This window comes from Trichosurus vulpecula, chromosome 1, assembly GCF_011100635.1.
Source record: "Trichosurus vulpecula isolate mTriVul1 chromosome 1, mTriVul1.pri, whole genome shotgun sequence".
NCBI classification, from domain to species: Eukaryota; Metazoa; Chordata; class Mammalia; order Diprotodontia; family Phalangeridae; genus Trichosurus; species Trichosurus vulpecula.
The window spans coordinates 82,519,228-82,535,242 of NC_050573.1; the positions used below are offsets into that span (position 1 = coordinate 82,519,228).

Sequence of the window (16,015 nt, forward strand, 5' to 3'; positions counted from 1 at the left end):
GGCAAAGGTACATTTAGCATTCAAACAATGTGGCTAGCCCATCAGAGTTGTGCTCTCTGCAACTGAGTTTGAATGCTTGGCAGTTCAGCTAGAGAAAAGACCTCAGTGTCTGATACCTTATCTTGCCAGGTGACCTTCAGGATTTTCCTAAACTAATTCAATTGGAAATGATTCGGTTTCCTCGCATGGTGCTGGTAGTCTCCAGGTATCATAGGCATGCAACAGTGAGGTGAGCATAGTGCCTCTGTAGATCCTCAGTTTGATAGGCACCCTATTATCTCTTCTTTCCCACACTTCCTTTCAGAGACCCACAAACACTGAGCTAGCTCTGGCAGTATATGCATCAACCTCATTGTCTACATGTACATCCCCGGAAAGCTGCTCTTGAACCTTCCCTGTCATCAGTGAAATGAAGGAAGGTTATGTGCTCGCTCTCACGCTTTTCAGCATGATGTTTCCAGCAACGCTATCTGACTCTTTCAATGAGGGCAAAAAAAACAACAAAGTCAGCTGCCACAGTGACTAAATTATTTAACTTGAAAAGGCTACAAGCCAAGACTAAAGTAGAGGTAGAGTTGGTTCGCGACTTTTTGTTCATGGATGATCGTGCACTCAGTGCAGCCTCAAGTCTGAGATGCAATAGAATATGAATAGATTTCCTGCCACTTGTGCTAATTTTGGTCTGAAAATTAACACCAAGAAAACAGAGGTTCTCCGCCAGCCAACAGCACACCTTCCATACATGAAACCATCAGTTAAAGCAAATGAAGAAATATTTAATCCCAGAGACAATAGGGATACACTGGAGTTTACTGAAGGGGAAGAAGGGATTTAAGGTTTAAGAAAATCACTTTGGTAGGTAAATGGAACATGGATTAGACTGGGAAGAGACTTGAGGCAGGGAGACCAATTCAAGAACTAAACAGTCCAAGTGAGATAGCCTGAATTAAAGAGGTGGCTGTATGAATGGAGAGAAGAGAACTTACATGAGAGATGTAGAGAAAGGAATTACTTGATTTGCAACTTGACTGGATATGTGGAGGGAGCAAGAGGAGTCAAGACGCTAAGAGGTCAAACCCACATGACCCAACAGATAGTGGTGCCATCAACAATAATGGAAAAATTTACTGCTGTAAGTGGAACAGAGAGCTGATTAGGGAGGAATGGAAAGATTGCTTTGCAGCTGTGAAAGCCCAGTTGACATTAGGTCACATAGATTTGTAGTGAGCTCAGCACAGTTTCAGGACTCCCCCCACTCCCAATCTGGAGCAGATAATAAATTACAGACATTTTTATCTTGTTGTCTGCCTCAGAGAGAATAGCATGACCCTGGGGTAATCCCATTCGTGGTGGAATGGTGCTAGAATTTTCTCCATGTTGCTTGGGGCTCAAGGGAGATCCAAAAGGCAAAGTCAAGGGAAAAAAATTCTCCCCCTTTCTTACCCTACTGTTAATTAAATCAGGTCCTTATTACTGTCTGCTTGAACTACTACAATACTAGTATTTTATCTAGTATGGAAGACCCTCCATAACCTGGTGCCACCCTACCTTTATCTAGCCTTACAATACTCTTTTTCATATACTTTGGCTAAACTGGACGATTCTTCACTTTACACCATGGAGCATACCCTGAACTTTCTTGCCTCCATGCTTTTTTGCTCACACAGTTCCCTGTGTCTATAATGTTCTCCCTCTCCATCTTTTAAAGCTGAAATCAAATACCACCTCCTCCAAGGAGCCTTCCAGGATGTCCCCCAGTGATAAGCATTCTATCTCTTACCACACCAAAACTTGTACCTCCCTGTAACTATCTAATATAGCTATGTAATATTGCGTGTAGTGTTGTTTTTTTTTAAGCCGAGACCTGTCATTATACTTACATAAAGAAATCCCAGAATGAAAATTCCCTCTCTTTAATGCAGATCAATAACTGTTGAAATTTATACTATTAGAGAGTTACTTGGGGAGAATTGTGTAGCACAGTGGCTGACACCCTGTAAGCATTTAAATTCTTTCTCTTTGTTTCTATCTATCACACTCAAAAAGTAAGTGATTTGCCTGTAACTATTGACTGGGAGCTGTACAGAGCTGTATTGTGGGAGGTAGAATTTGAACACAAGCCTTCCTGCCAATGCAGGCCTTCCATTTATTATCCCATGCAGCCCTTTGGTATTACATGGTTCTTGACAAAAGTTTCTGGAAAGAGGCAAAGGCATATTTTGTGATTTGTAAGATTTGTAGATAGGGATTGTCTTTTGCCTCTTTTTGTATCCCCAGCACTAAATACTGTGCCTGGCATATAGTAGGTGCTTAATAAATATTGATGGATTGATTAATATATGAGGGGATTTCTGGGTAGATGGAGTGGTTTGTGCAATCTATGTGTAGATGGGATGGGGGGATAGGATTGGGATAGGGGTCTTCTAATTGATTGGTATGTGAGAAACAGTATACAAAGCAAGCAATGATAGAAGGAGCATCAGATTTAGAGACAGCCTGGCTCTACAGTTTACTATCTGTATGACCTTGGCCAAGTGCCCACTTCTCTGGGCCTCAATTTTCTATGTGTTAAAGAATGACATGGTACCAGATTAGCTTATTTAATCCATTTAATCATCCCCACCCACCCTAATTTTCTACCTCTTTTTAACTGGCTCCTCAGCTGCCCGCCTACAAACATGTCCAGGTTTCCTCATCCTTAAAAAAATTTTCACTTGACTCCACCATCCCCCAAGGCTATCCTCTTCTATCTCCCTTTCCTTTCTCAGCCAAACTCCTAGAAAAAGCTGTCTATATTCATTACCTCTTTTTCTCACCTACCATTCACTTCTTAGCCCCATAAACTCTAGCTGAAACTGTTCTCTCCTATGTAGATTATACACGTAAGGCACCACTTTTCTTCTAGTCACTCAGGTTCTAAAACTAGATTGGCTCTTCAATCGATCGGAAGCATTTAATAAGCACCTACTATGTGTTAATTTGAACTATACTAGGTGGAAACTGAAGCAATCCCTGCCCTCAAGGAGTTTACTTTCTTTCAAGGGACCCAACATGTACATATATGTGTGGTGATCCTGTTGAGCTTTTGTTTTCAAAGAGGATCAATGACATCATGGGTGAATCGGATTTAAGTGAGTCAGATCTGCACAAAATCATCAGCTTCACTCTAGCTTCCAGAGTCATTGGAGTCCAGTGGCAAGACAAAAGTCAGGACAACTGGCAGAGCCCTGGGTTGCAGTAGATGACTTTGTGGTCTTCAATGTCTGACCACAGCACTTGTTTAAGCCACCTTCATGGCCATTGGAACAAATTGTTCTCATCTACCCATTCTACATGCGTGGGGTAGACATCCCCCTAACTCTCTTAATGGTTTATGGCCCATTGATTACCCTCAACCTGGTTTAGCTCATCTGCTGAGGTTTACCTGGGTGTCGCCGATGCACATGCTACAGCTTATTGTAGCCACAGAATTGAATGACAAATAGACACCAAAGGTGGACAAGCAGCCCTGAAGAGGGCTCGGCAAACTCACACCAGAGGTGTGAACACCCATAGAGAGCCAAGCCTGGGGTCAGAAAGACCTGAGTTCAAATCCAGCCACAGACTACCTGGATTTACTAGCTATATGTCCCTGGGCAAGTCACTGAACTTCTGCTTACCTGTTTTCTCATCCGTAAAATCGGAAAAATAATAGCACCTGCCTCCCCGAATTCTTGTAAGAATGAAATGAGATAATCATTGTAAAGCACTCTGTATAGTGCCTGCCATATAAGTGAGTGCTGTGTAAATTTTAGCTATTATCATTATTAATTATCCCTGAAGGTCTCTGGCCTTCAAACAAAGGCCATTTGCACGGTTCCATGTGTGGAGCCAACTCACTCTGTACAATCCATGGAGTCACTTTGTGTGCTATCTCTGTATGGGGCTGGTTTCCTTCTTTGGAAGTCTCCTGCACTAGCCTCCCTGGAATCCATTTTCTATCTGCTCCAATACATCTTCCATACCGCAGCCAAACTGGTATTCTTAAACCACAGGTCTAACCATGTTACTCATCTGCTCAAAAAATTGCAGCAGCAAAAAGTTAGGTTAAAATATACAATCTGTCCCCAGCCTATTTTTCCAGACTTGATTGCAGTTTACTTTCTCTACTTCATTCTATGCTCCTGACAAAATGAATTTCTTGCCTTTCCCTGTAAACAACACTCCATCTCCCACTGCCAAGCCTTCGGACAGTACACTGTCCTTCCTGAGTTGTGCTCTCTCCTCACCTCCACCTCTTTGAAACCCCAGCTACCTTTAAAGCTCAGCCCAAGTGCTACCTTTTCCAAAAAGCCTTTCCTAATCCCCTAAAATGTTAAGTGTCCTCCCTCCCACCCCCAACTACTCTGTGTGTGACTTTTGAGTGTGTTTCATTCATTTACTTAGCTGTTAATGGATTGTATCTATGTATCCTCGAGGGCATCTCCAGAACCTTGCATGTTACCTGGCATATATATAGTAGAAGCTTAATAAATGTTAGGGGATTGGTGATTGATTGATTAAGGCGGGGGGAGCGTTGACACAGGCGGCTGACTCCATTGAGAAGACAGTCAATGTGAGGGGTGGGGTCAGTGTGAGGAGGCGGAATCTGCATGATGATTAGAATGGCAGGGGAGAGTCTGTGGAGGTAAAAGGATTACAGAATATTAGAAGAAAAGGAGTGGAGAGGGGGAATGTGTGTGGGTGGGGGGGTCTCTGTTCAGTGAGGGGCTGGGGTCCTCAAATTCAGGGGGCAAGCCCCGTCTATTCCCCGCCCCACTCCCTCTCCAGCCCCAGGTCCCCTTTTCCTTAGCCCTTTTTCACTGACACTCCTGGATCCCCATTCTTACCGCCGCCTACCCTAACCCTTCTTTTGCCCAGGGATGCGACCGAGGGAGCGCTCGCCTTAGCTGCAGCGAAGCTGGGGCGGCTGCAGCAGGAGCAGCAGCAGCGGGGGTGGGGTGGCCTGTCTTGGGCATGCGCACCAGCACTGCGGCTGCGGGCCGGGAGGCGGTGGTGGGCCGGGGGCAGACCTCGGAAAACCCCCCACCCCCTCCTCTATGTATGCCTTCTACTCGCTCCTGGTCTACATCTTTTACACCCTCTTTCGAAGGGATGGGGAGGGAGCAGCTGCAGCAGCTCAAGCCCGGGACCCCTCACAGGTAAGCAACGATTCAGAGTGGGCAAGAGGAGGGATGGGATGGTGAGTGAGGGCTTGCCTGAGCTCCTCTGCCCTTGGGAGGAGGCCACTTGACCGCATACCAATCTATGTCCCCAAAGCCACTTCTCTAAATAGGCTCCTGGACCCAGATTTGGGGGAGGGCTTTTTGCTGGAGCCTGTTCCAACCTGTTTCCCCTTCTCTAGGGGAGGGGTCTCTGCTTGCTGCCCGGGCCCACCCTAACCTGCGCTTGCCGCCTGAGTCAGCCACTTGTGGCGGAAGCAGAGCAGTTGAGCCTCCCCCACCTATCGGAGGAAGCATACAGCATCACTGCCTGGCCCCGGTTTGCACAGCCCCATTCCCCAGCACGAGCCTGACAGGTTGGCATGGCTTACAACTGAAAGCTAAGGTGATAGAGGAATGGTTCCTGAAGCCCCCTTCCCATCTCTGTTCTGATCCCCAGACTAACTATATAACAGCTTTTCACTTCCTCTCCCCCTTCCTGGGAGAAGAGGAAGACCTAAGATATCCATCGCATGCACCTCAGGAAGGAGGAGGCGATCCCACTTTGCCTTAAGGATCCCATTCCTTTTCTCCTTTCTTAGGGTGCTGGCTCTCTCCCCAGAAATAGCCGCAGCCGCTGCCGCCGCCGCCGCCGCCACCACCGACTGCAACAAGATCTCTGGACTGAGCTGAATGGCCTAGACAGTAGGTGACCTACTAAGTCAGGGCTGTGGGAAAATTGGGCAGTCCAGAAAAAGGAGGGCAACCTTCCCACTCTACCACCATTGATCCCTCTGTGAGCTCTGCATGGCCATTTTGTAACTCCCTGTGTAGCCTTCGCCTTACTCTTCTTTGCCTTCTCACTTTTCTTCTAATACCCTGTAGGTTCTTCAGACCCAGACTCTGAGAATGACAGGGATGGGAAACAGGAGGTGCCAGCTGAGGGAGCTGCAGGCAGCTCCCCAGAGGTCTCCCTGGAAGAAGCCATCACCCACCTGGCTGAATTCCTGTCTCTCCAGCTGGGGACAGGTGAAGGCTGGACAAGATCTGTGGACCCAGACAAGGTGAGTAAGCCTGGTTCTTCCCTTATCTCTCTTTCACTCATATAACGTTAGAGTTGAAAAAACCTCCTTCAAAGATCTAGTCAAACCACCTCCCTTTACACAGGGAGAAACTGAGGACTTTACTAGGGTGAGTATCAGGACTGATACTAGAAGCCAGGTCTCCTGATTCCTAAGTTGTTGGGCCCATGCAGCCCATGATTCAGTCTGACAGATGAGAGGGTCTCTGAAGGTACTTTTTCCTTCTTTAGTCTTATCCCTTTTCCCCAGGTCTCTTTTCCTAACTTTCTGCCAGTCAGCACATCTCCGCCTACTTTGAGGAACCTGCAGTACACTAGAAAGAGCCAGAGAATCTAAGTTTGAATCTTGAGCTTTCTTTTTAGCTGAGACCTCAGACCTCAGTTTCCTCATATGTAAAAGTGGGGCGAGGGGAATGACTAGCTAATCCCTAAGATATCTTCCAGTTCTAAATCCTATGAACCAGCTCCAGAACTGCATCTGCCTGTATAGCCTTAGACCTATGACCCTGTTTATTGTGACTGCTATCCCTTTTCTCTGACCATCCCTGTTTCCTCACAACCACCACAGGCCCCTGCTCTAATCCTTCCCCAAATTCCCCACTGACCCCCGACCCCCAAAATCCCAGGCTTCCTTGCTGCTGACACTGACTGGGCAGCTCCTGGCAGTGGTAGCCTGGCTGCAAGGGCCAGGTGAGAATCGACCCCCAAGGCTCCAGCATGGCCTCCAGCATCAGCTTTCTGGATCTCAGCAGAGTGGGACCCCAGCCCCTGCTACAACTCCAACTTCATCTTCAGGAGGGCAGCCCTTAGCCCCAGATGGTACATGCAGTATAATGGAGTGGGGGAGGATGGTATTTGATCCAGGAGGGAGGTGAAGATCCTATTGCTTCAGGATCCCTGGGAAACTAGGGTTTGGAGAGTGGATATAGGGCTGGGAGCCAAGGCTCCAAGATATTCTTTCCAGCTCTTTTTCCTTGGGTGGTCCTTGTTTGGGGTTAAGAGTCCTTCTCAGCCCTGATAGAGCCCTACCCCCTGTTCCAAGGTAATAATTATTCTCCTTGCACCCCTCCTCATCTCCCCACACAGGCCTAAGGGTAGCCACGAGGGTTGAGCCTAAGGGGCAACCCCAGCAGAGGGAAGAGGAACATAGAGACTGGCAGTGGCTGGAGGGGACCACCCTGGGGCAGGTAAGAGGACCTGGAAGCGTCTGGAAGATCAGCCCTGGAGTTGAGGACAGGATACCCTAGAGCAGAAAAGGATTCCACGAGGATGGGTAGGGAAGAAAGAGAGCTAAGCAAGTTTTTATGAGGAAGACTTGGGAGTGGAGGAGGGGGCCATAGGATAAGCAAAAAGTGGGGATGCCCAGACAAGTAAAGAGATAGGGCTGGGGTAGGGGGGAGGTGGGGAGGGAGAAGAGTCCTAGAGTAAGGAGCTAACTGCCTTATGTCCAAGGAAGAGGTCATGGGAGGGTGGGGGGAGCAGGAAGCTTGTTGTAGAGAGATGGAAGGAGGGTGGAGAGTACTGTCCGCCCCAGGACTGGAGAGGGATATGATGGGATAGGTGGATAGAAGTGTTTTGTGAATATAGGGAGGAGGGGCTGGGGGGAATAAGGAGCTGACAGACAGGGAGGAGGTTAGTGAGGGGACAAGAGCAACGTATTCTACCTGCTGATGTCAGTGGGTAGGAGAAGATTCAGTTCAAATTCATTAAGTATCAGTTGCATTCCAAACCCTGGGATGAGGACCAAGGCAAGGCGCTGGTGTGAAACAACAGCCTTTGGGACAGGACAGGGTCTAGGAATCACTCTCCTCCAGCCCCTCCACATCCAGGGCTTCCCTCAAACCATTTCCTCCAGATAGAGGAACTTAAGCAACAGCTGGAACACCAGGAGGAGGAACTGAGCCGACTTCGGCTGGGAGTGGTGAGGCCTATACTTCTGGGTCCCTGGAAGGCAGAGACCCTGTGAAGTGAGGGGAGGACGTGGGATACTTGGCACCTGAATGAATCCTTTTTGGGGAAGGAGAGGAAGCACTCCCACCTGACACATGACCCTGGGGGAAAGAAAAGGATTCCTGCTTCTGGGCTCTTATAAGGTTATGGAGTGGGAAGGAGGAAGGGGTTGGGGATTCCTGGGTTCCAAGGGGATACATTCCTCCCAGGGGGTAACAGACTCTGAGAAGCGGATTCAGCACCTGACACTGGAGAATGAGGCCCTGAAACAGAGCCTGAGCCTTACCAGGGACCTGCTGCTCCAGTGGGGGCCTGGGCCCCTTGTCCGGACTCCCTCCCCTGCCCAGGTAACACCTTCCTCCAGAGTCTCCCTTCTGAAGGCATCTCTTTTTCCAGGTAACTTCACACCACTTCCTCTCCTCCTGCCAGTTGGGAGATGGCAATCTAGAAAGACCACTGGAGAGAGTTTTGAAGGACCTCCCTAGGTTCAGATCTTTGCTCCATTACTATGTGATATTGCAGAAATTACTTCACTCCCCTGGACCTCGGTTTCCTTATTGTCAAAATGAAAGAATTAGACCCACCTAAAATCCTTTCTATCCCTAATCTATGAGCCTATGACCACCACCCCCAGGCACTCACTCTACCCTGACAATCCAGGTGTACCGTTCTAGACCTTGTCCATTTTGGATCTATGTATAGGTTTTGTTTTGTTTTGCTTGTGATTTAGGTCATGTCTGACTCTCTATAACCCCATTTGGAGTTTTCTTGGTAGAGATACTAGAGTGGTTTGCCATAGCTCATTTTACAGATGAGGAAACTGAGGCAAACAGTTAAGTGACTTGCCCAGGGTCACACAGCTAGGAAGTGTCTGAGGCTGAATTTGAATTCAGGTCCTCCTGACTCTAGGGCCCAGTACCTGGATATACCACGTTACCACCTAGCTGCCCATGCATGGGCTGGAGGGAGCAGAGGCTTCAGGGCCTAGGTGGCCCTCCAGAGAGTTAATACCTCACCCTCTGCCCCCCCAAACTCCTGACTCCCGAGTCTCCCTCCAACTGACAGGAGGAGGCAGAGGTCCTGGTGGAGCTTAGGAGTCGGCTGAGAGAGACTGAAGAAACCACAGAGACCCTCAGGGCCCAGGTGAGGACCTGACCAGACCGGGGAAGGGAATAAGCATTTACATAACACCTACTATGTGCCAGGCGCTTTTGATCCTCACAACAACCCTGGGAGGTAGGTGCTGTTACCATCCCCATTTTACAGTTGAGGAAGCTGAGGTCAACAGAGGTGAAATGGCTTGCCCAGGATCATACAACTAGTAAGTGTCTAAGGCCACATTTGAATTCAGGTCTTCTCAACTCCAGGCCCAGTGCTACAGCCATTGTGTAACCTAGCTGCCCTGACTAGGGGGTGTGGGGTGAGTTATAACAACAGCTCGGGGTGGGGACAAGACCCTAGTCTTCCTCGACCCCAGCCCATGACAGGCTGTCTTGGGGTGGGGACAGCTAGGAGTACAGGAAGGGCAGCTGTGGGAGCTTCAGGGCGCCCTTAGAGAGCTGCAGCTCGAGGCAGCTGTCCAGGAGTCTGAGCGGAGAAACAGGAGGGAGCTGAAGCAGATCCTGAGCCAACTGGCAGGTATGGTGGAATAAGGGATTCAGACCAGGAGAAGCAGCTTCTGATGGGGGAGGGAGCGGAGTCTGGGCAGGTGCCCCAGGGTCCTCTGTCACCATCAATCTGTCCTTCCCTCTCCACCCCACCCAGGACTTCGAGGGCACATAGTTGCCTTGCGCCAGGGCTGCGGGGACCTTCGTGGGCTGGTCATTGCCTTCGCCCAGAACTACCAGGGGGCTCTGAAGGAGGCCCAAGGACAGGTCAGTAGCTGTCCTTCCCAAGCTTCCTTTCCCCTTCCCCACTGCCACCCCAGCAAAGCACTTCCCAGATGCCTGCTCTGGGGACAGGGCACTGTGCTGAATAAGAGGTAGAGTACTCCATACCCTACCCAGTAACTGTATTACCCAATATCACATGATAAGGGTATTTGAGAGGTACAAAACAAAGTCCTATGTGAGGTCAGGAGAGAAGGCTGTTCATTACCAAAAGAGGAAATCAGGGAAGGCTTCCTAGAGGTGTCATTTGAGATTGGCTTTAAAGGATAGATAGGAATTTAAATACAGATAGGGAGGACTACCACCCCAGACACATGGGAAGCAGAAGGCATGGAGACATCAGAGCACAATATATGTTTGATGTGTTTTTGGTGGGCAGCTAAAAGGGAGAGTAGATAGAGATCTAGACTTGGAGTCAGGCAGACCAGAGTTCAAATTCAGCTCAGAGTTCCTTCCTGAGCTTAATGAGTGTTTAATTAATATTAATAAATGCCAGTAGAATTAAGCCTGAAGTCAGGGACAGCCTGCTTTAGTATTATTACACCTAGCACCTATTATGCCTACCACATAGTAGGTAACCTAATAAACGCTCATGGATTAATTGTTGGTGGTACCAATTTGTAGAGAGCTTCCAGTGCCAAAAGGAGCAATCTAAACTTTTATCAGAAGTCAGTAGGGAGCTACTGAAGATTTTTGAGTCAGGGAGTGACATTCATGGATCTATGTTTAAGATTATTCTTAGGACAGGTAGGTGGCGCAGTGGAGAGAGCACCAGCCCTGGAGTTGGGAGGACCTGAGTTCAAATATGGCCTCAAACACTTACTAGCTCTGTGCAAGGCACTTAACCCTGATTGCCACCCAGCCCCACCTCCGCACCCCGACAAAAAAAAAGATTATTCTTACACGACACTTGGGAGGGAAGAGAATAAAGGTAGGAAGACCTCTTAGGAGGCTATTGTGATAGTTGAAGGTTAAAGGTGGTAGCAGTGAGAATGGATGCTAGAAAATATGTAGAAATTCAGTCAACCAGTAATCCAGTCAGAAGGCAGAGCAGAGGTTTGGGTGGAAAAGTTAATAAACTTGGTTTTGGACTTGTTGAATTTAAGATATTCGTTCAGGTGGAAATCTCTGTAGGTAGCTGGAGATGTAGGGCAAGTCTGACCCTGAGGCAGGTTCTATTTCTAGCCTTTCCCCAAGTGTCCCTGAGATTAATCCAGTCCCAGCCCCAACCTTTAAATCCTCATTTTCTGCCCCAATTTCCCAATCCTGTCTCTCAGAGAATTTTAGAGACCCCAAAGGGCCTCAGAATGTAGTGAAAAGAGCACTAGATTTGAAGTCTAGAATGCTGGAAACCTGGGTTTGACTCTGGACTGAGATTTTTTTACCTCTGCAACCTTGGGAAAGTAATTTTCTCTCTGACCTTCAGTGTCCTCATCTATAAAATGAGGGATTGGACTATCGGAGTCTAAGGGCCCTTTCAGATCCCAATCTGGGATCCTAATCCAAAGGCCACCTGAATAGGAATTCCCACACCCTACTGTGTCTGTCTCCCAGGTGTGCTGGGCCTTGGGGGAACTGTCAGGCAGTCAGTGGGGAAGGAGAGTGCCTGAAGAGCGTAAGAAACCCAGAAGAGCTTATCAGGGCCGACTGCTGGAACTCAGAGGTATGGATGGGTTGGAGAGCTTTCCTCACTCTGCAAGTGAAAGTATACTGGCCTTCAACAACTTTGGCCATTTTTCCTCTTTGGATGGCATTGGTGGTTGGAAACAAGCAGAGTGGCGTTGCTGTCTAGATACAGGATAGAATGGATGACTTCTGAGTTCTCTTCAAAGTCTGAGATTCTACGGAGGATGGAACCATAAGGAGGTTGAAGTGTAGGGAGGTATTTAAAGGATGATCAGTGGCACTCAGTGCTGTGGTCCTGTCCTGCCTTACCACAGGGAACATCAGAGTGCTGTGCAGGCTGAAGCCAGGGAGCCCTGGGAACCTGCTGAATGTGAACCCAGGCCCTGGGGGCACAATCACTGCTAACTACAGAGGGCGCCAGCGTCACTTCCGCCTAGACCGTGTATTTCCACCTGATGCTACCCAAGAGGAGGTGATCTCTCTCTCTCTCTCTCTCTCTCTAGATATATGAATAGAGAATATATATTCATATGTAAAGTGAATGTATATATTAATATGTAACATGAATATACATATATTCATATTATTATATCCCTCTTCCATGGGGATGAGGCAGCTAGGTGGCTTCAGGTTTTTAATCATGAAGACTCATCTTCCCCAATTAGAATCTTGTCCTTAGACACTACTTAGTGGCTTTGTGACCCTGGGCAAGTTACTTAAAGCTGCTTGCCTCAGCTTGCTCATCTGTAAAATGAGTTAGAAAAGGAAATGACAGACTACTTCAGTATCTTTGCCAAGAAAACCCCAGATGGGGTCACAGAGTCTGACTCGACTGAAATGACTGAACAACTTCAATGTAGAGAAAGCTGTCCAGAGGGATGAGAAAGATCTTAGATATTAAAGTCTGACATAGTTCTCCCCCGCACCCTCACCCCATTGTTCAGATGGAGAAACTGAAGCCTAAAGAAGGGAAGGTGATTGTGCCCAGGGTTACTTAAATCAGCCTGGTGCAGAGTCAGGAATCAAATACAGATTTCACAAGGCCCAGACTAGGGCTCTCTTTACTCCCTCAAGGAATTCCCCAGCTCCCTAGTACCTAGAGCAGGTGACCTGCTCCTCCCCACCCCCCACCAAGCACCCATCCACATTTATCTTTCCTGTTTCATTTTCCCTAGCACTTTTCTCTTCCCCCAGAGTTCCTACATTTAGATATGTGGAGGCCCAGACACTACATGATTCATACAAACATTCTTTCACATTTTCCCTCATCCAGCATCTTTATATCATCCCCCAGGTGTTTAGGGAGCTAGAACCTGCCGTGCTGTCCTGTCTCCAAGGTTATAGCGTCTGCATTTTCACCTATGGTCAAACTGGGACTGGCAAGACCTACAGCATGGAGGTGGGGGCAGGAATCCCACAGCTGGAGAATGAGGAGGGGAGGGGAGCCCTCTCATTAGGATGGGGGGCTAAGGAGGGCCCACACCTAAGGGTAAATGGAATGGGAAACCTCAGGAGCCAAGGGCTGATATCTGAGCCTGATGCTTTCCCATTCCCAACTCTGTCCCCGCTCAGGGTCCTCTAGAGGACCCAGGCATTGCCCCAAGAGCCCTACAGTCACTCTTCCGGGAGATGGGGGCACAGGGAGGGCCAAGACAGCACCGTGTGACAGTCAGCATGGTAGAGATCTACAATGAGGCTGTGAGGTCAGTGTCCAAATATACTCCCTTATCCTCACCCACTCCACCCCCAATCTCCCTGCCCAATCCCTCTAAAAGCATCACTCCTCACTCCCCATTCAGGTTGGGCCCCTCTCCTGTACTCCTGTACTTGTCTTCCCTCAGGGATCTCCTGGCCTCAGGACCCCCTGAGCGCCTTTCAGTGCGTCAGGGACCAGAGGGCTGTGGGGGAATCCATGTGCCTGGCCTCACCTGCTGGGATGTGTCTGATCTAAGAGCTCTGCACAAGGTAACCCCTAACCCTTGATGCTCAACATCAGGTAACCTCTTGACCTCACTGGCTTGACCTGCTGTGTAATGTAAACTATGACCTCCCAGATCTAATCCCTCAGTTTCGGGGAGCTGCCCAAGGTAACCTCAGACCTCACCCCCATTTCCTCATGCAAAAAACCCCTTTGCCTCTGCCCTTTGGTGCTCTCAGAACCTAAAGGACAGTTAATTGTGCCATGTAGATGCTGAATCTGGGGAGGCGAAACCGAGCCACAGCTGCCACCCACATGAATGAGCACAGCTCTCGTTCCCATGCCTTGGTCACCCTGACATTGACCACTGCCCCCCCTCCTCATGGCCCAGGAACTGCAGGTACCAGCCCCAGCTGCTCCAATGCCTGTACCCCGAGCCCAGAACACCCCAAGTGCAACTCACTATTGATCCCTACATCCCATCTCATAGAGGGCAAGATGATCCCAACACTGATCCCCTCCCCACCCGTAGGGACGCTACACCTGGTGGACCTGGCAGGCTCTGAGCGGGTGTGGAAGGCGGTGATGACGGAGTCCAGTGGCAAGGCTGGGGTCCGGGGCCGGAGGCTGCGGGAAGCGCAGACCATCAACCGCTCGCTGCTGGCCCTGGGGGGCGTGATGGCCGCGCTCCGGGCACGTCAGCCCCATGTTCCTTTTCGAGACTCCCAGCTCACCCGGCTGCTGCAACCCGCGCTGGGCCCGGGAGCCACGGCTGTAATGCTGGTGCAGGTGGGCAAACGCGGGACTGGCGCGGGGCGGGGCCTGGTCGGTAGAGGAGGGCCCCTCTGGGAAGGTTGGAGCCACGCTTCATTAGCCTATTTGATTTCCCAGCCAGTCGATTGGCTCTAGCACCGCTAACCGAACGCTGGTGACGCGAATCGTTTGCATAATGTGTCTCACCTGGGTAGAGAAGCCTGAGCAGATGGGAAGTCACCCTCCCCTACCCCCACACCGCTTCTTTCCCCCCTCCTAGATCTCATCACGCCCAGAGGATGTGGGGGAGACGGTGTGCTCCCTGAAGTTCGCTGAACGTGTGAGCCAAGTGGAGCTGGGACCCGCCCGGCGCCACAGGACCCCAACGTCACCTAGCACCGAGGGCACTCCTTCCTTGGGGACCCCCACCACACCTGGCTCTGAGGGGATCTCCCCACAAGCAGAGCAGCCCTCTCCCTCTGCGGGACTCCCTCCTCTGTAACCCCATTTTGTGTCCTGACAGCCCATGCTAAGGACTAGGGGAGACCCTCAGCGGGCTGGGACTGAGGGCTGTACATTTCCCAAGATACTGAAATAAAAAAGGTCTGCCCTCAAATGCAGAGGTAGCCTCCCTGGAGGCTAGGGACTCCCCAACTCCAAACTCTTATCCATTCCCTTTGGATGGGGGCGAACCTCTCATAGATCCCAACCCTGCCATCTCACATCTTCCTTCTCTCCCCACCCCTTATCAAACCCTTGCTCTTATCAGCCTCGCCCAGCAGGGTGCCCAGACCCCACAGGAAGGGGGAGGGGAGACCTCAGCTGTGACCACCACCCCCAATCACAGACTCTGGGTTTTAAAGTGTCTCAGTCCTTTATTGCCTCTATCCCTGTGTGCCCTGACCCCCGACAAGCCCTGAGGCTCTGGAGCAACCAGCTCACATCCCTTTTCTCTACCCCTGCCCCCCACAACAAAGGTGCTAGTTCCTCCCCTCCCCAAGCCCAAGGGAGGGGCCATAGGCAGTGTCCCAGCCTCTTCTTTCAGCCCAGAGATAATATAAACTGGAGAACAGACAGGACCTGATGGATGAAGGGGGGAAAACGTGATAGGAAAGAGTATAATGCTGAAGTTGGAGGGGGGCAGGGATAGTGGAAAGAATTCTAGGTCCTATCAGGAAAATTGGGTTGGGGGTCTCAGTTTTGGCTCTAACTCATTGGATGACCTTAGGTAATTCCTTCCCCTCAATGAACTTGTTTTTTTTTTTTCTCTGCAAAATCAAGGGGTTAAACTCTTGTGATCTCAAAGGTCCTTCCCAGTTCTAAGATTCTGTGACAAATGGACTGTCCCCAGGACTCCAACCAGGATCCAACTACAAAGTGAGTCTCTTCCTCACTGTCTCTCTCCCTCTGGGAAGCCATGGCAGTATCATTCCACAAGGGAAGCGGTTCTAATAAAATTTTCAAAAGACTCAGTTTGATGGTTTTTTTTTTCCTTCTGGTTTTAAATCCTATGACTGATTAGAAAAATGATAATAGGGTGACAAGTCATTGGCCAGTCCTCAAGGATGGGAACAACTGGTTTGTAATTGTGGACTTAAGTCTGAGGATGTTTGGGAAC

The 16,015-nt window shown here is 49.5% G+C and overlaps 1 protein-coding gene across 1 annotated transcript; it reads left to right on the forward strand.

Moving 5' to 3' along the window:
* The first annotated feature begins 5,078 nt into the window (after nucleotides 1–5,078).
* KIFC2 (kinesin family member C2) lies at nucleotides 5,079–15,866 on the forward strand. Its single transcript, XM_036758020.1, has 18 exons — nucleotides 5,079–5,180; nucleotides 5,783–5,885; nucleotides 6,066–6,244; nucleotides 6,888–7,080; nucleotides 7,348–7,448; nucleotides 8,117–8,182; nucleotides 8,421–8,558; nucleotides 9,277–9,354; nucleotides 9,720–9,849; nucleotides 9,976–10,085; nucleotides 11,655–11,763; nucleotides 12,041–12,198; nucleotides 13,021–13,125; nucleotides 13,299–13,429; nucleotides 13,568–13,691; nucleotides 13,915–14,044; nucleotides 14,177–14,433; nucleotides 14,678–15,866. Exons 1-18 carry the CDS (start codon nucleotides 5,079–5,081, stop codon nucleotides 14,897–14,899), a joined length of 2,436 nt encoding a protein of 811 aa, XP_036613915.1. The 3' UTR covers nucleotides 14,900–15,866.
* Nucleotides 15,867–16,015: the final 149 nt, after the last annotated feature.